This window comes from Coregonus lavaretus (assembly GCF_964263955.1).
Source record: "Coregonus lavaretus genome assembly, chromosome: 3".
Classification (NCBI taxonomy): domain Eukaryota; kingdom Metazoa; phylum Chordata; class Actinopteri; order Salmoniformes; family Salmonidae; genus Coregonus; species Coregonus lavaretus.
Genome location: NC_139990.1, coordinates 28,743,901 through 28,767,210, shown reverse-complemented (window position 1 = coordinate 28,767,210; position 23,310 = coordinate 28,743,901). Strand labels below are relative to the sequence as shown.

The following is a 23,310-nucleotide window of genomic DNA, read 5'->3' as shown; positions in this document are numbered from 1 at the left end:
AATTGTTCTCCACTAATTCCCCCGCTAAAACCCCTCCCCATCCCAAGTTGGGCCGTCATCCCAACCACCTATGTATTGTAAAAAGTTATTGTTGCAAACTTTTTGGGAGATGCCATCATCTTTTATTTTATTTTTGGACAATGTAGATTTCCACCCCTGCTTTCTGCTCTAGTCATGGCCCCACTGAATGTGCCCTGCCCTGACCTGCCTGACTGAATCGATGATGACATCATATCCTGTTGGGAGCAGGGCAGACCATAGTTGTAAGTGTGTCAACTCCATAGAGATAGTTAGAGGATGCAACATTGTATCTAACCCATTATGGTGTCTGTGAGAGCATGGGCAGCGCCAGAGGCCATCTCCATTTTGAAGTAGTCAATTTTCTTCTAATACTACTTCTATGAGTTGGTAAACAAACTGAAAGGCTGCCACCTGGAGTGTGTTGTTTGAAAAGGTTTAAAGCCAAGGTTGCCGATTTACTGCCACCTGCAGTTATGGAATGTTTGCTCACAATTATAATTCATTGGCTGGTCCCTCCTGATGACCTGGATGGAATTATGGGATCCTTCCTTAACCCATAGGAAGTCCCACCCAGTTGACTACTTAAAAATGGTGAAAGTCCTCAATGGTGTTCCCCATGCTAAAATGGGCTTTTGGGCACTAGATTCCTCTATCTATCTCTATGTTGAAACCCGAGAGAGGAATATGATTAGTCATTTGAATCAGACTGAAAGAGTACATTTGAGTTTTTAGTTTACTTTTTGGAATATTAGGAGTATGTTTTTCCCCCTTTTCTCCTATTATTTCGCAGTTCTCATCCCATCCAGTAGGTGGTACAGTTGGTGTAGTTCGCCATAAAACTTCATAGAAGAAGAAGAACATGATTTCACTTTCACTTTGGGCTATCTGTCACTGAGTCATTCAGGGTGTGGAGTAGTACAGATAGGCAGGCGGGCTAACAGAGAAACGAAAAGAACAAACGGCTTGAAGAGACATACGGACACATTTAGACACTCTACCATGGCATTTAACTACCCGGCAGCTCGGAGAGATGAGAGTAAGGTCGGTGTCAAATTCGAACTGCTCTCTCTGCTTCCTCTCTCTTTCGACCATTCTGTCTTAAAGGGGTAGCCGCACAATCAGGAAGAGATTGCAGCATAAGAGAGCAAAAACGAGCAGGCCTTCACTTTGTGCAAAGTCAGTGTGGCTGAGCCATAGAGAATGATAGAGAAAGCATCCCTTAATAGTTCACATCATGGCGTCTATGAGCGAACGGGCAGCGCCATTGAGGCAATCTCAATTTTGAAGTAGTCTTATATTTATTTTATTGGCTAATCCCTACTGATGACCCAGTTGGACATGACTTCAACAGAGTCACCAGGAGGGATCAGCCAATGAAGTTGGAAGTCCAACACAGTTGACTACATTACAATGGTGGAAGCCCTCAATGGCTCTGCCCATGCTAATAAAACCTTTTGGCCTCTAGAGGCCTCTATCATTCTATATGGGCTAAGCTGAGTAACCCTGAGAAAAATAATGGTTTCTGTTTCCAATTTGGTTTTGCCTCTACAGGTTCTAACGAAGGCCTGTAGTTCTGAGTAAGACTGTTACTTTTATCTTTAGCCATGTGTCATACACTGTTGTAGGCTATAAATCAGTCAGTAAATGTTTAATCTTTAAGTTATCTGAATTCCATTGGACATTGCCACATCAAACCCCATTCAATCAATGTAATATTTAAATAAGGCAATTTACTGACATTCTTTAGAACTCAGCTGTCAACCAACTATGCTTTGGGGTCATTACACATCCTTTACAAACATTGTGTGACAGAGCCTCTTTGTTTTTCTTTCCGTACATGCAGTCATACTTATAGTAAGTGTTGTATTTCTATCCTGTAGGTGGATGACTACCATGGGGTTAAGATATGTGACCCGTATGCCTGGTTGGAAGATCCTGACAGTGAAGAAACCAAGGTAATTGTGATGCAATCTGGAAAGACACATAATGACAACTGATTTGTTTCAGTATTGCAGCTACCTATTCCTGAACACTGACATGTGTTTGTTTTGTCCAGGCCTTTGTGGAGGAACAGAATAAGCTGACCATGCCATTCCTGGAGCAGTGTGCGGTTAGGCCTCAGTTTCACCAGCGGCTAACTGAGCTCTCTGACTACCCCAAATACAGCTGCCCCTACAAGAGAGGAAACAGGTTAGGAACTAAAATACAGATGGCCCTACAAGAGAGGAAACAGGTTAACTAAAATACAGATGGCCCTACAAGAGAGGAAATGGGTAGGAGCTAAAATACAGCTGCCCCTACAAGAGAGGAAACAGGTTAACTAAAATACAGCTGCCCCTAAAAGAGAGGAAACGGGTAGGAACTAAAATACAGCTGGCCCTACAAGAGAGGAAACGGTTAGGAATTAAAATACAGCTGGCCCTACAAGAGAGGAAACTGTTAGGAATTAAAATACAGCTGCCCCTACAAGAGAGGAAACGGGTTAGGGAACTAAAATACAGCTGCCCCTATGTTACGTTTGATACCGGAGCACCGAGGCATGCGTCAAAATCTATTGCAGCTAACTTCGAAGCAGTGTGCCGATGCGTGTATCACTTTATCAGAAGTATGTCATCCATGACGTCCAAAGCTTAGTTTGATGACGTGCTTTTTCAAACCGTGTGTTGCAAACTGCAAGATCCCACTGATTTCGCCGTGGTTCTGGTGCTTTCTTCAATTCCAAGCTGCTTTCAAACACCGACCTCTACTGGACAATTAAAAACAAACTGCAGACATCTCAGAACAAATTAGTCACAATTATTCTTAAACTTCCAGCACGTATTAATCTTGACCATTCCCACTTTGAAAGCCTCAGATGGCTCAAAGTGGAGGAGAGAGTCTGTCAGATTAAAGTGTGTCTTGTACATAAGCTTGTCCACAGTATGGTCCCCAGGTACCTATGTAATGACTTTAGCTTGGTCCAGGATAACCATAACTAATCCACTAGAAGGAGTGAAACTGACGCTGTTCCTTTTAGATTTAATAGTAGTATGGGGAAAGAAACCTTTTTGTACTCAGCTGCCATTCTTTAGAATAGTCTTCCAAAGAATTTGAAACATATAACCTCCATAGGCAGTTTCAAGTTCTCACTGAAAAAATAGCTAAATAGTAGCATGTCTCAAAGTGAGTCGTAAGACTACGCACAATACGTGGGTGAGATGAAAGTGCCTGGGATCGCATATGGTCTGCCTTTTGGTGCCTATTGTGTATCATATTGTGATTGTCTTGTGTTTGTATATGTAAGATATTGAATGTTGTATACTGTATATTATGGGTATGTGAGACAAGGGAGATGTACCTGACTAGAGTTGTTTATTAGGAAATGGATCTGTACTATTTAACTCATTTTATGAAACAAACAACAATTTTGTCTGTCGTTGTTTGTTGCCACTACCATTGCTGCCTAACCTTGCTGCATCCCGCCCCCCCTCCAAAAGGACCACAATGGAAACAAGCTTTCAAGCTTTATTGTGTTATCCTTGATGATTTTCTTAAATTGAATGTGGAGGCATCACTGGCTGGAGCACCCTTACGTATGTATACAAAAAAGAAAAGGTCTAATAAACTCAATCCATCAAACCGTACAAATATAGTCAGGATTTTGTACAAAAAGTTTCACTTTACCGGTGGCTTAGCAAGTAGAGAGGGAACTATGGAACATTCAGGGATGTGAGGGTACGAGGTCAAATCCTGTTGAAGACACACTATTTAGAAAATTGTTTTATGTGAAATCACACTTTCTGCACAGTTGTTCAAATAATTTGTTTTATGTAGTATAGCTTCTATCTTCAGCATCCCAAATAATGGCATAGATTCCGTTAAAAAAAAATTGTAAACTTGAAGGCAAAAAAGGGAAACATAATGTAAAATTAGAACCTGGTATTCCAATTGATTATAGGCTCCTAAAGCCAACGACTTACCGCTGCGGCAAGGCGTTTTGCTAAAAACATGCTATTTAATGCTGACCAGAAGATGTCACTAATGTGCATTTTGAACAGATAATGAAGGTCCGAGCAGAGTATGTGAGCTGAGCTGGAGAGGAGCTGGAGCGGAGCGAGGAGCGGAGTGTGCCTAATTTGACTGGAGATTCAAATACGTTTAATTCAAATCCATATGGTTTGGTTTCAATACTTAAAAAACAATTGGTAGGTCCAGGTAGTCACAAAAATAGATGGGTGTTGGTTAAATTGTGATTTTAATGAATGGAGCGAATTTGGAGCTGCAGTGTTTTTTCCTGTGAGCGTGGAGCGGTAGGAAAGCACATGAAGCGCAAGAGCGGTGCCATGAGTGGGATTTGCAACCGCTCAACTCCGCTCACATGCTCTGGCTCCGAGTAATGAACAGTTTTTTGGCACAATTTGGTGAAAGCATCACTACAGCTGCCTCTACAAGAGAGGAAACAAACATGCTTTGAACTAAAATACAGGTGCCCCAACAAGAGAGGAAACAACATAGAGAGAGAGGACTCATCTTTGTATCTGTGCCAATATAGCGTCTGTGACAGAACGGGCAGCGCCATTGAAGCTATCTCCATTTTGAACTTGTCAATTTTCTTCTTCAAGATTGCCTGATCCCTTCTGATGAGCCGATTGGACATGACTCCAACAGGGTCACCAGGAGGGATCAGCCAATGAAGTTGGAAGTCCCACCCAGTTGACTACATGGTGGAAGCCCTCAATGGTGCTGTCCATGCTAAAATGGCCTTTTGGCCACTAGAGGCCTCTATCATTCTCTATGGGGAAATAAACAGGTTAGGACCTAAAATACAGCTGCCCCTACAAGGGAGGAAACAGGTTAAAAAGCAGTTTAAGGACTAATCAAAAGATTCAGTACTGGGCTGGAACAAAAGCCTGCACACTTATTTCCAAGAAAATGCACAACAATGAGGGCCAAAGGGGTAAGTACGCAATAACTGCCTGTGTAGCATGTGTGAAACTTACTCCTCAGCCTTAACAGAGCTTGAGAAAATCTGCAAATCCATATGTGCAAAGCTGATACAGATATACCCATGATGACTCAAAGCTATAATCGCTGCCAATGGTGTTTCTACAAAGTATTGACTCGGTGTGAATAATTATGTACATGAGATTTCTGTATTTCATTTTCAATACATTTGCAAACATTGCAAAATATGTTTTCACTTTGTCATTATGTGTAGATGGGGGAGAAAAAAATATATTTAGTCAATTTTTTTATTCAGGCTGTAACACAACAAAATGTGGAATAAGACAAGGGGTGTGAATACTTTTTAAAGGCACTGTATGTGTGTCTGATGCTCTCCATGGTATAACAAATATAACTGGTTTCCTCTGTCTGTAGGTATTTCTACTTCCATAACCAGGGCCTGCAGAACCAGGATGTGCTCTATGTGCAGGACTCTCTGGACGGACCGGCCACAGTCTTCTTTGACCCAAACACACTGTCTGAGGATGGGACTGTAGCCTTGAAGAGTGAGCTCCTGATTACTGTAATACACACAAACACACACCATAACTTTTTATGTCTCAACCTGAGCCCTCACAATTCCTCCTCCTCTCGTCAAGCAATTTACATTTCTCCTCTGTTATTTGATTTTATTGCTGTGACAAAGGTAGAGTATATTGCAAAAATATATATAAATGATAGGCCTACTGTACATTATACACTATAATATCACACAATGTACCGGTAATATCTATTTTTCCTCTTCCTCTCTCCTTGCCTCTCTCTCCTTCTCCTTCCAGTGGGGCGCCTGTCGGAGGAGTGCGAGTACTTTGCGTATGGCCTGAGCTCCAGCGGCTCCGACTGGGTGACGTTGCACTTCCTGAAGGCTGATGACCTCATGACGCTGCCTGATGTCCTGGACAGGGTGAAGTTCAGCTGCCTGGCCTGGACCCACGATGCCCGCGGGGTGTTTTATAATTGTTACCCCCGGCAGGACGGCAAGGCTGATGGTGAGACTCACACAGACATAAACACATACACATACAGCATGTTATCTACTGTATACAGTACAACATAGTATATCTACTGTATAAGTGCACAAACACATTGAAAAACACACACAGCTTTCTGCATTGCTCCACAGGCACAGAGACCACATCCAACCTCAATCAGAAACTCTACTACCATGTGATTGGCACCAACCAATCAGAGGACATCCTGGTGGCTGAATTTCCTGACCATCCAAAATGGCACAGTGGAGTAACAGTGAGTTTAAAAGAGAATGCTTTTTCTTTACATTTCCCACCTGTTGTCCACCACATTCTCCATATGAATCTACAACTATCACTCTGTCACTCTCTTTGTCTCATCTCCCTCACTTCTGTCTCTCTCCTCCACCTTGTTTGACTCTCTCAATCCTGGATCCATCTTTCTATCTTTTGTTCTCAGTTTGTAAGTAATCACTCACATTGCTAATGTAGGGATAGCATCAGCTAGTACTAAAGCATCAGATCATTTCTCTCTCTCTCTCTCTCTCTCTCTCTCTCTCTCTCTCTCTCTCTCTCTCTCTCTCTCTCTCTCTCTCTAGGTGTCGGATGACGGCAGGTATGCAGTGCTCAACATCACAGAGGGCTGTGAGCCAGTCAACCAGCTATGGTACTGTGACCTGGAGAAGCTGCCCAATGGCATCACAGGTCTGTCCCTACGATCTTAATCAGACCCTGTATGAATACCTCACATCATAGGTGCGTCTCAATAAGGTACTAGTTCTTATTGTCCTATACAGATGCAGTCAAATATATTTGTACGATTCACAATTTATTGTAAAATAAATTGAAAACATTTTGGTATTTCATGTACAACTGCACATGACCATGAATAAGATATCAAAACTGAAATTGAGATTTTTCACTTCCAAGTCAAAAATGGCCTGGACTAAATTATTAACAAGTTAATGTGGTTGGAGGCAAGTGATTGGGGCGGCAGGTAGCTTAGTGGTTAAGAGCGTTGTGCCAGTACCCGAAAGGTCGCTGGTTCTAATCCCCGAGCCAACTAGGTGAAAAATCTGTCGATGTGCCCTTGAGAAAGGCACTTAACCCTAATTGCTCCTGTAAGTCGCTCTGGATAAGAGCGTCTGCTAAATGACTAAAATGTAAAATGTAAAATGTAAAATTGTCGTTTACTGGTACTTTATCTCACCTGTGATGAGCAGCCTACAGAGTAAAAATAGCCATTCAACCACATTCTGCTCCATTGCATAGTGCATCTGTGCCAATATATTTGACTGCATCTGTGCCAATATATTTGACTGCAACTGTACCTATAGGCCTGCTGACCTGGGTGAAGCTGGTGGACAACTTTGAGGCGCAATACTCCTACATCACCAATGAGGGCAGTGTGTTCACCTTCCGCACCAACCTGGATGCCCCTCGCTACTGCCTGATCAACATTGACCTGGAGAAACCAGACAAGGACCACTGGAGGACCCTCCTACCCCAGCACGACAAGGACGTCCTGGGTAAGAGAAACCTGAGCAGTGGTATCCAACCCTGGTTCTGGAGAGCTACAGGGTGTGCAGGATTTGGTTCCAGCCCACCACTAAAACAACTGATATGACCCAATGACCTAATCATGATGATGGTGATAAGCCAAATGTGTTTTTTGTGCTGCTTTCGCGTTTCTATGTGTTTAGACCACTGGACTAAAGGGAGTCAAATACGTTTTTAGTATGGTCAGGCTACTTGCCAAGTTTCACTTTTTTGATTTACATGTTCATGTTTCAGTCTATCGACCACAGTGAGTGGGAACTTCTTGTCATGGTTAAACGACCTTCCTCATAGCATGCATTTTAAATAAAAAGTGAAACTTTGGAAGTACGGGAACTTTGTCTCATGAATCACATTTTTAAAATGTGTGACGTAGCAAGCAACTTGGTCAGCCCTAGGTCATAAGATACTTCCAGGCATTGTAAGATCTGGCACACGTCTTCAATGTAGTCGGGCAGATCATATGCAGGGCCAGCCCTGGACTTTCTGCCGCCCTAGGTGAGACAAACATTTTTTTCTCAATGTCAAACCAGTGTCTTGTTTGGAAATAATTACATCATAGACATCCTTATGAATCTAAGCATGGCACTTTCAAAAGTTACCTTTCCACCCAGACAGAGGCTCTACCGACGAATTTTTTTTATCTCCTCGACTGCAGCTCAGCTTCAGAAAGTCTTAGAGAGGAATCAATATATCCCCATATGCATCAGAGTTAAGTCTTTTGCAGGCATTTTAGAGCTTGTTTGTACCATAAGGCATCACCGAGTTAAGCATCGTTATAGAACGCTTGATATCATTTGGATACTTTTTATGCATTTATTTCAAAATATAAAGCAAACAATAGATATCCTTTTTGCCCTTTTCTTTAGCACAGGGGGTATGTGATACCCTCACTCAATTCGAGCCCTGGTTTTAACCAAACACACCAAGCCCTTCCCAGGCATTTAATCAGTGCATCCGACAGTATTGGAGTATTTGGCTATACCGACATCTATGGATAGCATAATTGTGTCTGTCAAACAGGTAGGCTTGCCACTTATATTTTGGAATAGGAAGATTAGGCCCATAAAAAATGTTGGTGCACACGTGCACATATAGGAGGTCCCTTACCAGGCAGAAGGGATTTTACTTTAACCCCTGCATCGGAGAGTTACAATGTTGCTATTACTTTGCAGCCAACTACCTATAGTAGGAAAACGAGTTTCTTATTAATAATATGCCACCTGTTATCCCACATGGCACGATCCCATAATTGTTACAATTACAATAAAAATAACACTATTACATAACATATTTAACATATATTTTAATATTCCTGTAGAACTGTAAAAATGAGTGAGATCATTTGAGCTTTAGAAACAAGTGCTTTCATAAATGCATGGCGGGCCTCGTTTCGCTGGAGCAGTGTAAAATAAACTTTGTCAATGACCCAGCCTTAACGAATTTTGTTTATTTACATAGCGAATCTGATTGTCCAACATCAGTTTCAGCATTTATTTATTTAGTCTCCGCCTAGAGTTGCCTCTTTCCTCTGCAGTCAGCGAAGTTTTCTCTCTGTAGCTGTCCATGGTCCTGAAATCAAATTATCTGAGAGAGACAGAGGGAGGGGAGAGAGAGAGGGGAGAGAGAGAGTTTTTGTCTCTTAGACATGGTAGCAAATTGTTTCAAATCTCTATAGCTTACTTTAAGTTAAAATTATATCCACTAGTAATAGCTAGCTAACATTTAACAGGCTAGGTTAGGCTACTGCCTTAATCACTAATCGTCTTCGTCATACACAAACATAAAAAACTAAACAATCATTGAATTGGCAGATTCCTTTTTATTAATATTTCACAATTGGATAATCCCATATAAACACACACATCACCATAGCTACCAAGGATAGTGGAAGTGAACTTCGGGAGAAGCGGGAATGGGGTGAGGGCGGGAACTGCAGCAACGCTATGAGCTGGTGGCTGGGGTGCCGTCGGCGGTGTAGCAGCCGATCAAAATGCCGCCCCAAATTCAAGTGCCGCCATTGGTGGCTGTCTAATCTTACCTAATGGGTATGACCCTGGTCATATGAAAGTGAGTTGCTTCTCATGTAAAGTTTATCCCTTTTACATACCACAAGGATGTTCTTCACCAAAACATATTGCTACCATATTGACTAATATCATTAGAGTAGTGGTGTTTCATCTGCCTATCATTCTGTTAGCTGAGAGATTTTAATCAGTACTGAATGTGGGGCCACAGATGTTTACTGCCGTATCTGTGGTTGAGGGTGTGCTGTGAAGGTCTTAGGAGGTTCTAACAGGTGGTTTGTGACGTATGCTCAGTGTATTGAGGGTCAAGGGTGTGGGGCTCGCTCGCTCACTCTCTCTCTCTCTCTCTCTCTATACACACACACTCCTAGAACGATACACACGCATACAAGTATAACCTTAACTGCATGAACACCGGCACACTGTTGGAAATCAGCAAACTCAAGCTATATTATTGACATTTGTTCTATTTATACTCAACTTGACTTACTAGCATTGCACTTCTTTGTTTTGGTTGAACTCACTATACTAGAATGTCCAGTATAGTTGCTGTACCTTAGACAAAGTCCATTTGAGAGGTGAAAGGAGTAAACAGGAAGTCTTTGTCCCATGCTGTACTACAATTATGAAAAGCATACTGCCATCTATTGGACAAGAGAAACAACAGTGTGTGAAGAATACCTAACACAGTATACTTTAACATTGGAAAACAAAACAAAAATTGCATCCCCCTTGCAATAATTTGCCATGAAATTGGATCCTATATATACTACCAGTCAAAAGTTTAGACACACCTACTCATTCAAGGGTTTTTCTCTCAATTATTACTGTTTTCTACATTGTAGAATAATAGTGAGGACATCAAAACTATGAAATAACACATATGGAATCATGTAGTAACCAAAAAAGTGTTATATATTTGAGATTCTTCAAATAGCCACCCTTTGCCTTGATGACAGCTTTGCACATTCTTGGCATTCTCTCAACCAGCTTCATTAGGTAGTCACCTGGAATGCATTTCATTTAACAGGTGTGCCTTCTTAAAAGTTAATTTGTGGAATTTCTTTCCTTCTTAATGTGTTTGAGCCAATCGGTTGTGTTGTACAGAAGATCACCCAATTTTTTTGGTAAAACACCAAGTCCATATTATGGCAAGAACAGCTCAAATAAGCAAAGAGAAACAACAGTCCATCATTACTTTAAGACATGAAGGTCAGTCAATATGGACATTTTTAAGAACTTTAAGTTTCTTCTAGTGCAGTCGCAAAAATCATCAAGCGCTATGATGAAACTGGCTCTCATGAGGACCGCCACAGGAATGGAGGACCCAGAGTTACCTCTGCTGCAGAGGATAAGTTCATTAGAGTTACCAGCCTCAGAAATTGCAGCCCAAATTAATGCTTCACAGAGTTCAAGTCACAGACACATCTCAACATCAACTGTTCAGAGGGGACTGTGTGAATCAGGCCTTCATGGTCGAATTGCTGCAAAGAAACCACTACTAAAGGACACCAATAATAATAAGAGACCTGCTTGGGCCAATAAACACGAGCAATGGACATTAGACCGGTGGAAATGTGTCCTTTGGTCTGGAGTCCAAATTTGAGATTTTTAGTTCCAACCGCCGTGTCTTTGTGAGATGCGGTGTGGGTGAACGGATCATCTCTGCATGTGTAGTTCCCACCGTAAAGCATGGAGGAGGAGGTGTTATGGTGCGGGGATGCTTTGCTGGTGATACTGTCTGTGATTTATTTAGAATTCAAAGGCACACTTGACCAGCATGGCTACCACAGCATTCTGCAGCGATACGACATCCCATCTGGTTTGGGCTTAGTGGGACTATCATTTGTTTTTCAACAGGACAATGACCCAACACACCTCCAGGCTGTGTAAGGGCTATTTTACCAAGAAGGAGAGTGTTGGAGTGCTGCATCAGATGACCTGGCCTCCACAATCCCCCGACCTCAACCCAATTGAGATGGTTTGGGATGAGTCGGACGGCAGAGTGAAGGACAAGCAGCCAACAAGTGCTCAGCATATGTGGGAACTCCTTCAAGACTTTTGGAAAAGTATTCCAGGTGAAGCTGGTTATGAGAATGCCAAGAGTGTACAAAGCTGTCATCAAGGCAAAGGGTGGCTATTTGAAAATATAAATAATATATTTTGATTTGTTGAACACTTTTTTGGTTACTACATGATTCCATATGTGTTATTTTATAGTTTTGATGTCTTCACTATTATTCTTCAAAGTAGAAAATAGTAAAAATAAAGAAAAACCCTTGAATGAGTAGGTGTGTACAAACTTTTGAATGGTACTGTATGTCAGGTTGTTGGTGCATTATGCTTTTATTATAATCCAAGGCCAGTTTCATTATTTAGCAGAAAGTGTTTCAAGTTTTAAACAGAAAAACTGATTCTAGACCTGCTGATATGCTCAGAAGGAACCCAAGTAGCCTACATTGTAAGCATTTTCTGTCATCCATTAGGCTCTGTGGCCTGTGTGAACCAGCTCCACCTGCTGGTCAACTATGTCCATGATGTGAAGGACATCCTGCAGTTGTATGACCTGTCCACTGGTTGTCTGGTCAGAGATCTGCCTCTGGACGTGGGCACTGTGGTGGGCCTCAGCTGTAAGAAGAAACACTCTGACTTCTTCTACAAGTTCACCTCCTTCACCACACCAGGTACTGTACTGTCTAGTAGGGGATATTCAACTTAATTTGTGGTGTTAGACATGAAAAGGTTATGTAATTTATTGTGACTAACCTATGAACATAAAGGTGATGTTCATTGGCATAACCTGATGTGTTTATGCCTCCTTGTCTTTTCACTTAATTATTATTCATTAGGGTTAATATTCTCACTATTAGTATGGAGTGACAACTTACATTCAACACAAAGGAAGACTAACTTTGAATACTACTGTTGGGTACCCTCCCGCCAACGTCCTTATTATCTATAACCTTTGACCTCTCTATGACCTCTAACCCCTATGTGTCGTGTCTCTCCCAGGTGTGATCTACCACTGTGACCTGAGCCAGGCGTCTCCAGAACCCACAGTGTTCAGACAGGTGGAGGTGAAGGGTATCCAACAGGAGGACTATGAAACCAACCAGGTAAGACAACAGCAGATTACAACTACTTACAGTAAGAATTTACAGTATCTTGACAATCTCAGTATGTCAACATTGCTGTGTGTTTCAGGTGTTTTACCCCAGTAAGGATGGAACTAAAATCCCCATGTTCCTGGTGCACGCCCGGGGCCTTAAGAAGGATGGATCACATCCTGTCTTCCTGTACGGATATGGAGGCTTTCAGAACTCCATCCAACCATACTACAAGTTAGTATCACAATGCATGACTCTCCAACGGAACATTATGTATCTTTCCCCTCCAGGAATTCATAAGTATATAATTCATCCAAATGATCTGTATTCTGAGTCAGTTTGATTTGAGTGACACCTGTCCATCACCCCTCCCTCTCTGTCTCTCTCTCTCTCTGTCAGTGTTCCATACCTGCTGTTTGTCAGACACCTGGGGGGAATCCTGGCTGTAGCCAACATCAGAGGAGGAGGGGAGTACGGACAGACCTGGCACAAAGGTACCGTATCTTCACCACCTGAAGAAGCATAGAAATGGGTTAAATAAAGCTACAGTATGTTAAACCTACGGGCTGCGATTCGCTAGTCTATATTCACTAGCACAGCTTTCCACTATTTTGCCTTCATGTCATGCTTGGGGGGGAGTGAATAAGATGGAAACTACTGTAGCTATGACTATTGATACCCGGCCCCAGTCTCTCTGTAGCTCAGTTGGTAGAGCATGGCACTTGCAAGGCCAGGATAGTGTGTAAAATGAATGCATGCACGTCTGCAAAATGGCATATATTATTATATTATCTGTGGACTATGGCAGTATCCTTTCTAGAGTTGAATTCCTGTCTCTGTCTAGGTGGTACCCTGGGGAACAAGCAGAATTGCTTTGATGACTTCCAGTGTGCAGCAGAGTATCTAATCCAAGAGAACTACACCACAGCCAGCCGCATAGCCATCAACGGAGCCTCCAATGGGGGCCTGCTCGTGGGTATGGAGAGAGGATGGGGAAGGTTGTGTGTGTTAAGGCCATCTTTCTAAATTGTCTCCTAGTTCGATCAATCAAAACCGCATTATCTCTTTTCATTTTTTTTATATCTTCAGTATAATTGTTAATGTAAAATCCATCAAATAGTAGTTGGCTACTTAGCTTCAATTAGTTCAGTGATTAGACAGCACATTAACAGTAGTTAGTTACATGATTTAGAAAGACTGCCAACCGTATTGCATTGTACAAATCCAACTAAAGTGTACTTCCCTATTTTAAGTGGCCATTTACAAAATATTGGATGTTGCTGTAGTGTGTGTGTGTGTGTGTGTGTGTGTGTGCTTGTCAAAGAGTGAGTTGGGTATGTTTAAAAAGTGTAATTGCGCATGTAACAAGTGTAAGACAGGTCTTTCTCTCTATCTCTATAGCATGAAACACACCGAGAATCTCACTGCCGATAGGTATTTACCACAGTGGGAGCCCGTTCCTTGCTAGAACAAAAGTGGTACCTGCTGCGTGCAGACCCGGTAGTGACGAACATACCGATTCTACCTGTAGAATCGTAATGCTTGTCAGTAGCCAACAACTTGACTGAGCCAATCAGAGCGCACGAACCCCCACTTGGGGGAGTAAAAAAATAATTAACAAAAATAGGGATTGTTTTTGGTACATCCACAGATGAGCCAGTCAGACTTCATATGCAGTGTAGGCTATGGAATGGGAGCCAGCTAAATGCAGACACAATGCACACAACATTAAATACTTCCTCAAAGCTAGCTAACCACTGTAGCTAGTATTGACACAGGGCTGCCAACTTTTGAAGAAAGCTTGGAGTGAGATTTACTATCTGAATTTCATTGTCCCCTGGCACAACCCCTAGACTGAAAATGTTACTGTTTTAAAGCTCATTTCCTGCAATTGTACATATTTTGACATGGCTTAGGCCTATGACCAGGGTGGACAATATATATTTTTAACCACAGGTCAGGTGTATTCAGGATACTTTGAACATTAAATGAACACAAAAAATTTGACGACTTAGAGATTTTTGGGGGCTAAATATTTACTTTCTTTTTTGTTGTGGTTTGACACTTTATTCAGACAGTAATGAGATGGGGAGACAGGCAAATGCTAGAAACAGTGGGAAGGTTGGAAGCAGGAATTTATCCCTGTTCTCAGGTGGAAAGTTTTGTGTGACACGTGTGTGACACGTGCCACGGGGGCGCACCGATTTGGTGTCACCTTGTTAGTCAGTATGTGTTACAGTTACACCAGTGCTGATTTGTCATCTCGTTAGTGGGAAGGTGTTTCACCTGGGCTGGCCCAGGTGATATTTAAGAGTGGCTGGCCCAGTGCTCCAGTTGTCTTGAGAGATGTGGAGGGTTAACACCTTTAGTTTAGTTGTTTTGCTCCACTTTTTGATTTGCTGACTTTAAGTTCGGTGTTTTTTTTTATTTTGTTTGCCTCTGCTTGGGCAAATTTAGTGTGCGCTCATGGTGGGTGTCTTTTTCGGTCCCAGTTGTTGTTGCTAGTCAACTTTCAGTGGACATCCCCATGAGTGTCAGAACCCCTCCTAAAACCCCACCTGTTTTGGTTGTGGTCAGTGACTCTTTGTTAGTTCCCCCTTCTGTTTGAGAGACTGGGGGACCCAGTTACGGACCCAGTTTCTTGCTGGGGACCGTAACACCACTACACCAAGGCTCTGCTCAGGAAATAATAATATTAATGGTTGATGGCAGTGGGTAACCAAATCATAGATTGCAGTCTCCTTGTCCATATACTGCGTTCAAGGTATGGACACAAACATTTTGTATTTTGTAATTTGGGTGAACGCTCTCTTTAAAATAGGGCTGGATGAAAATCCTGCTTGCTCTCCAGGAGGGTTGGTGACCCCTGATCTACTGTACATGGGCTCAGATACGATACAGGAACCATACGTATCTAGATACATGGGCTCAGATACAATACAGGAACCATATGTTTTAGTTTGAAATGATTCGGTGCGATTCGGTGTACTAACATTTGTTGCATAAACACATTCATTTTCCATTCTAAATTAAAATCTGCTGCTGATGTGTTGATGATGTGTTAATGATGTTGTACCCACAATAACAATATGGACATACCACAACCATGCTGAGAGCCTGTACTGCAGCATTCAATGTCAGCAGAACGGTCCCTGGCGGTGATGCAAGGCAAGCAGGTATGAGCGCCGCAAATCCATTAGGGACGCAGAAAGACAATACAGACTCAAACTTCAATTGATGTTCGACAACCCAGACTTGCGACGCATGTTACAAGGACAACAGACATCTTCAACCTGTCCCTGTCCGAGGGTGTAGTACCCACCTGCTTCAAGGAGACCACAATCATCCCATTGCCCAAGAAAGACAAGGTGACATGCCCAAATGACTATTGCCCCGTCGCACTCACCACGGTCATCATGAAGTTCTTCGAGAGGCTGGTCATGGCCCACATCAAGGCCAGCATACCAGGCAAACTGGACCCCCTCCAATTGACCTACCGCTCCAACAGATCCACATCTGGACAAGAGGAACACCTATGGGAGAATACTGTTCATTGACTACATTTCAGCATTCAACACTATTGTTCCCTACAAGCTCGACACCAAGCTCAGAGTCCTGGGTCTGGACTCCACCATCTGCAACTGGATTCTGGACTTCCTGTGGGGCAGACCACAGGCTGTGATGATAGGAAACAACACCTCATCCACACTGACTCTTTTTTTTATATATATATATAATATATTTGTTTTATATATACAGTGAGGGGAAAACATATTTGATCCCCTGCTGATTTTGTACGTTTGCCCAATGACACAGAAATGATCAGTTTATTTGAACAGTGAGAGACAGAATAACAACAACAAAATCCAGAAAAACGCATGTCAAAAATGTTATAAAATGATTTGCATTTTAATTAGGGAAATACGTTTTTTTTTTTGTTGTAAATTTTTTAGTCATTTAGCAGACGCTCTTATCCAGAGCTTCTTCTTGAGCCACTCCTATGTTGCCTTGGCCGTGTGTTTTGGGTCATTGTCATGCTGGAATACCCATCCACGACCCATTTTCAATGCCCTGGCTGAGGGAAGGAGGTTCTCACCCAAGATTTGACGGTACATGGCCCCGTCCATCGTCCCTTTGATGCAGTGAAGTTGTCCTGTCCCCTTAGCAGAAAAACACCCCCAAAGCATAATGTTTCCACCTCCATGTTTGACGGTGGGGATGGTGTTCTTGGGGTCATAGGCAGCATTCCTCCTCCTCCAAACACAGCGAGTTGAGTTGATGCCAAAGAGCTCAATTTTGGTCTCATCTGACCACAACACTTTCACCTAGTCCTCCTCTGAATCATTCAGATGTTAATTGGCAAACTTCAGACGGGCATGTATATGTGCTTTCTTGAGCAGGGGGACCTTGCGGGCGCTGCAGGATTTCAGTCCTTCACGGCGTAGTGTGTTACCAATTGTTTTCTTGGTGACTATGGTCCCAGCTGCCTTGAGATCATTGACATGATCTTCCCGTGTAGTTCTGGGCTGATTCCTCACCGTTCTCATGATCATTGCAACTCCACGAGGTGAGATCTTGCATGGAGCCCCAGGCCGAGGGAGATTGACAGTTATTTTGTGTTTCTTCCATTTGCGAATAATCGCACCAACTGTTGTCACCTTCTCACCAAGCTGCTTGGCGGTGGTCTTGTAGCCCATTCCAGCCTTGTGTAGGTCTACAATCTTGTCCCTGACATCCTTGGAGAGCTCTTAGGTCTTGGCCATGGTGGAGAGTTTGGAATCTGATTGATTGATTGCTTCTGTGGACAGGTGTCTTTTATACAGGTAACAAGCTGAGATTAGGAGCACTCCCTTTAAGAGTGTGCTCCTAATCTCAGCTCGTTACCTGTATAAAAGACACCTGGGAGCCAGAAATCTTTCTGATTGAGAGGGGGTCAAATACTTATTTCCCTCATTAAAATGCAAATCAATTTATAAAATTTCTGACATGTGTTTCTCTTGATTTTTTTGTTGTTATTCTGTCTCTCACTGTTCAAATAAACCTACCATTAAAATTATAGACTGATCATTTCTTTGTCAGTGGGCAAACGTACAAAATCAATACTTTTTTCCCTCACTGTATATTTTCCTTTATTTTCCCTAACCCTACCACCCCTCCCCTAATTGAAGTAAACTAATGGACAACAACACTTAGGCTTCTACTTCCAGCTGATACATACTATATACATTTTACGGACACAATGTATTTTACAATAGTTATATTTTGTTTGTTTTTAATCCCATCCTTCAACTACCCTCAAGCCTCCATATATCCACACTGACTCCTAACACATGGGCCTCCCAGTGGTGTGTCCTCAGCCCTTTGCTGTACTCCCAGTTCACCCACGACTGCGTGGCTTTGCACGACACCAACTCCATCAAGTTTGTTGACGACACCACTGTTGTAGGCCTGATAACCAACAACGACGAGTCAGCCTATAGGGAGGAGGTAAGTGAACTGGCATTGTAGTGCCAGGACAACAACCTCTTCCTTAACATCAGCAAAACAAAGGAGTTTAATTTTGACTTCAGGAAGCAGAGGTGGGAACATGCCCCAATCTACATCAACGGGACCGCAGTAGAGAGAGTCTGCAGGCTCAGAGACAGTTTCTATCTACAAGCCATCAGACTGCTGAACACTTGAACTGGACTGACGATTCTGTGCTTCCAACTTTGTGGCAACAATTTGGGGAAAGCCCTTTCCTGTTTCAGCATGACAATGCCCCCGTGCACAAAGCGAGGTCCATACAGAAATGGTTTGCCGAGATTGGTGTGGAAGAACTTGACTGGCGTGCACGGAGCCCTGACCTCAACCCCATCGAACACCTTTGGGATGAATTGGATCGCCGACTGCGAGCCAGGCCTAATCGCCCAACATCAGTGCCCAATGCTCTTGAGGCTGAATGGAAGCAAGTCCCCGCAGCAATGTTCCAACATCTAGTGGAAAGCCTTCCCAGAAGAGTGGAGGCTTTATAGCAGCAAAGGGGGGACCAACTCCATATTAATGGCCATGATTTTGGAACATTTTCAATCACCCAATCTTCAAGAAAAATCTAATGAATATCAATATTCAGGTGGTTTATGTCTACTAGTTTAAGATCCTTGTCATCATCTTACTCTACATAGACATATGATACATAGATATATGATGCATTTATGAGTTGAGTCCCACTACCATCTCTGCCTAGCATGTGCACAATACTAAAATGTCAAATTATATTTGATTCCTGGAGCATTTAATATCCAATGCTTATTTGTATGACTTATTTAAAACTGTCCATGAATGGCTTCAATAATACATAGCCTCATATAATTAATTTTTTAAGACAAGTAGGCATATCAAATTTCAGATATTTGATTACACTGGCAAAATTGGGAAGAAGTGGAATAATAAAATAAGTGTGGGGAATAACAGTAGTGTTCTTGCTGACAAGCACAGTAATTACCCTTTTAGCCCATTGTTCCACTGATCAGACTAAATAAAGTCAATAGATAATACAAATCTCCTGAAGACAAGAGGACATAAATCTGCCCCTACACCCTAACCAAATAATTTTTCTATCCTCTATTTTCCCTCCACTTTTCGGTTCACAATCTGTTTGACAAAATGATTTTCATAGTTACAAATCAGGTCACACTACCAAACTTCCCTGCTAAAACAGACTGTAGGTCTGTCTGCTGCCTTTTCATTGTCACAGCCTAAATGCCAATCACCAAAGGAAGGGACTAATGCAAGTGTGGATTAAATCGACTTTAGTACATGCTGTCAAAAGGCTGAATTCTGCAATAATAGGGACAGGAGTAAAAGCAACCTAATTTTGTTGACGACATTGTACATAAACAGCACTACCGTGCTGCTCTTTTTACAGTTTTATAAACTCAGCTGAGAATGTTCTCTCTCTCCATTCAGTTCCACTAATCTTGAGGTTGGTTTTTTATCAAACTAATTAGAAAAATAAAAGCAGTACTTTTCCATGTGTGAGATATAAGAGGTATGCCGTGAGAGCATGAGAAGAGGGTCAAATGCGTGTCTCACGGCCAACGCTTGAGAGTTGGCAGCTCTGATTGACATTATAATTAAATCACAATGGATTTGCTAGTTTTCATAAAACAGCTGTTTGTGTTAGCTGGCGAGTTAGTGCAGTGTTCTTAGCTAGCTATCTTGCTATGTTGTGCTAGCTAGCGAATATGCTAACGTTAGCTAACTAAATAAGAAAGGGCTTTCTACAAAATAACATTAGTGCAGACAGCTTGGACTCTAGACCATAAGCAATACGCACAGATATGCATTGCCAAACAACACTACTGCTACATTCTGGTTTGGAGTGTTTCAACAAGGCTGAGTGGGTGACGACATCCAAGGTCTTTGTTGTGTGAACACAAGAGATTGACTGCCGACACTCTTCAGAGGTGCTAAGTACTGTCGACAGGCAAACGTTTTACAATCCCACCAGTGTGTCTGGCCATTTAGGAAAGATTGGATGTTGCTGTAGTGTGTGTGTGTGTGTGTGTGTGTACTTGTCAAAGAGTGAGTTGGGTATGTTTAAGAAGTGTAATTACACATATAACAAGTGTAAGACATGTCTTTCAGTATCTATCTATTTCTATCGCTCTCTCACACACACTTTCAAACCCAGCGGCGTGTGTGAACCAGTGTCCGGACCTGTTTGGCTGTGCTGTGGCTAAGGTTGGGGTGATGGACATGCTCAAGTTCCACAAGTTCACCATCGGCCACGCCTGGACCACTGACTATGGCTGTGCAGACCATCCTGAGCAGTTCAAATGGCTCATCAAGTAAGTCTGGCATACTCAATCACACACACAAACTAAACATACATCACATACTGAACGTGAACACTTGCATTGGACGCCGCATTCGTAATTTGTATTTGGTAGAACTCAATTCTTTATCTCTCCCTCCACTCACCCTCAGGTACTCCCCTCTCCACAACCTCCCCCCTGCCCCTCACGTTGGCGCTGCCTACCCTGCCATGCTCCTACTGACTGCCGACCATGATGACAGGGTGGTGCCCCTCCACACCCTGAAGTACTGTGCCACACTGCAGCACGGTGTGGGCAGCAGCTCCGGGCAGCGCCAGCCTCTCATGGTCCGGGTGGACACCTGCAGCGGGCACGGGGCGGGCAAGCCTACCACTAAGGCCATCCTGGAGGATACACACATCTTCTCCTTCATCGCTCAGACACTGGGGCTGAGCTGGAGAGAGTGAGGAGGAAGAGCGGTCGAAGGGGGAGGAGAAAAGGGGAGTGGTCACCAACCTTTTCTGAGTCAATATCACTTTCGTAGTCAAAAAGCAAGCCAAGATCTACCGCTCAGATTTCTTTTAAACATGACTTTTTTTACATTAACCTAATAAAAACAGTTATGTAGGAATGAGGTTTGTGCAGTATGCCTAATACATTATCACAGCATATTGGCTATATGCCTGGCCTGCCAATATTGTTATTCTCAGACCATATTATATTTCAAAACTCGAGCTTTGATAATAAAATAGATCAGTTGGTGTAGCACTTGCGAGGCACAGGTGAGCATAAATTGAAATAATTTGCAAATAATTTGCTTTTTTATTTTACTGGACTGATGGTACCTGCATTTGATGGTCATGGTGCTTTCAAGACAACTGGGTACTCAGAAAAAAAAACGAGGTCAACGAGTGATCTTCAGGTCGGAACGTCAGCGCTCTAGAAAGATGCTTGAGTTTCCGACTTGGAATTCCGAGTTGGATGACCGCTCAAAACGATTTTTTCCATTCGGATCTCATTTTTTCCCCGAGTTCGCAGTTGTCTTGAACGCTCGGAAGTCTGAGATTTCCGAGTTGCCAGTTGTTTTGAACACGGCATTAGTCTCAGCAGAGGGAGCGAGAGAGCAGCAGAGGGTTTGCCTCTCACTGTCCCTGCTCTCCCCTTCCTTTCCTCCGGTGAGACTGACCAGAGAGAGGGGAAACCGTCTTCCACCTGAAGGCGAAACTCGAGTCGCACTGCATCTGCCTCATGCACAAATTTATGTTGTTCCTATGACTAGAGAAAGTGAAATATTCCTCAATATTAAAATACACATGATGGGCTGCTAATAATAATACAAACGCAGGGATATCGATACACCTGGCTACTCATAGTAGGGTGATTCTGCAACTACGGGTACTTCTATGTCCTCGGGCTACATTTTTAGGAATTGTATTTTTAAAAATGTTTAGTTACATGTTAAGTTCACACTACAATCACCCCAGACTTTTTTAACACCTCTCTATCAAGTATTTTAGCTACTTTTCAGATGCATTTTATACCTACATGTCACTGTTTTGCCCTTGTCCCTGACCGACCTTTGAGCTTCTACTATGTTTGTCTATGAGAAAACATTAATTACACATTATATAATGTTATCTACTAGAGAAAAAGTCAATAAAATCTATTTCAATATTTATTGTGAGTATACCCTTTTATATCGTTTTTTACACAAAATATACCTGTCCTTTGGTAGTGGTGTCATTTCCACCACTGAGGACAAATTCCTCATTAATAAAGTTTTTTCAAGAGAATGTTAACTTGGTTACCATGGAAACGTATTGTGACACTGAAGCACATGGCTGCAGCTGACAGTTGTTCCAGATGTGATGTCCAGAAGTTGAAGAAAAATCTAGGTAAATATTGCTTGTGTACAGAATATTTTTGTCAGTCATTTCCAAACAGGCTATTATAGCCTATATTATATATATATTATATATAATATATTATATATATATAATATATTATATATATTATAGCCTGTTTGGAAATGACTGACAAAAATATTCTGTTTGGAGTATTGGTGTCGAATGTTGTACACGTGTTTCCCAACTTCTCTTTCAATCCTTTGGCGAAGTCCTCCAGTAGTATCTGCAGTGTGCCACACACCTTTTCTTTTACTGTAAAATGTACAGTGAACTTCTCCATGTTTTTTTTTTTCTCTCTCTCTCTCTCTCTCTATCTCTCTCTCTCTAAACCACTGTCTGCTCACCAGCATCAAAGGCAGATGTTTAAGCTCTTTTGCTTGGCAAAGTGAGCACTCTCTGTACAACGACTCAATAAGGTTCTCAATGTTGTTGCAGCTGATCACTTTGTGATACTGTAGTTTTTCTGCCATGAACTGGAGGTTAGCGTGGGTTTGCAGAGGAAAAATGACAGGCTGTTTAGCATGCTTTAGCTAGTATTACAACCAGCATATAGTTTACATTAAATACATAAAATATAAAGATGTTTTACAAAATTCCACAAATTAAAGAAACTTGGTTACCATGGAAACATATTGTGACACTGAAAAATCTAGGTAAATATTGCTTGTGTACAGAATATTTTTGTCAGTCATTTCCAAACAGGCTATTATAGCCTATATTATATATATATTACAGTAATCCCTCGTTTATCGCGGGGGTTACGTTCCGAAAATGACCCGCGATAAGTGAAATCCGCGAAATAGAAAACTTTTTTTTTTTACAATTAGCAACTATTACATGTATACAAATACAGTGACTCACGTGTAGGCCGTTTCACTGCTCTTCAGACTGGGCCGCTGCATCCTGACTGCGCTCTGCAGTGTTCTCTTCTTCTGAAGCCC

The 23,310-nt window shown here is 42.2% G+C and overlaps 1 protein-coding gene across 1 annotated transcript; it reads left to right on the top strand.

Moving 5' to 3' along the window:
- The first annotated feature begins 918 nt into the window (after positions 1 to 918).
- LOC311106485 (prolyl endopeptidase-like) lies at positions 919 to 22,138 on the top strand. The gene is made up of 15 exons (XM_084148821.1): positions 919 to 1,062; positions 1,902 to 1,976; positions 2,078 to 2,211; positions 5,380 to 5,510; positions 5,784 to 5,993; positions 6,128 to 6,249; positions 6,572 to 6,677; positions 7,310 to 7,501; positions 12,043 to 12,240; positions 12,569 to 12,672; positions 12,761 to 12,897; positions 13,063 to 13,157; positions 13,508 to 13,639; positions 20,339 to 20,495; positions 20,635 to 22,138. The coding sequence occupies exons 1-15, from the start codon at positions 1,021 to 1,023 to the stop codon at positions 20,927 to 20,929; spliced, it is 2,130 nt and encodes a 709-aa protein (XP_084004947.1). The 5' UTR covers positions 919 to 1,020; the 3' UTR covers positions 20,930 to 22,138.
- The last annotated feature ends 1,172 nt before the right edge of the window (positions 22,139 to 23,310 follow it).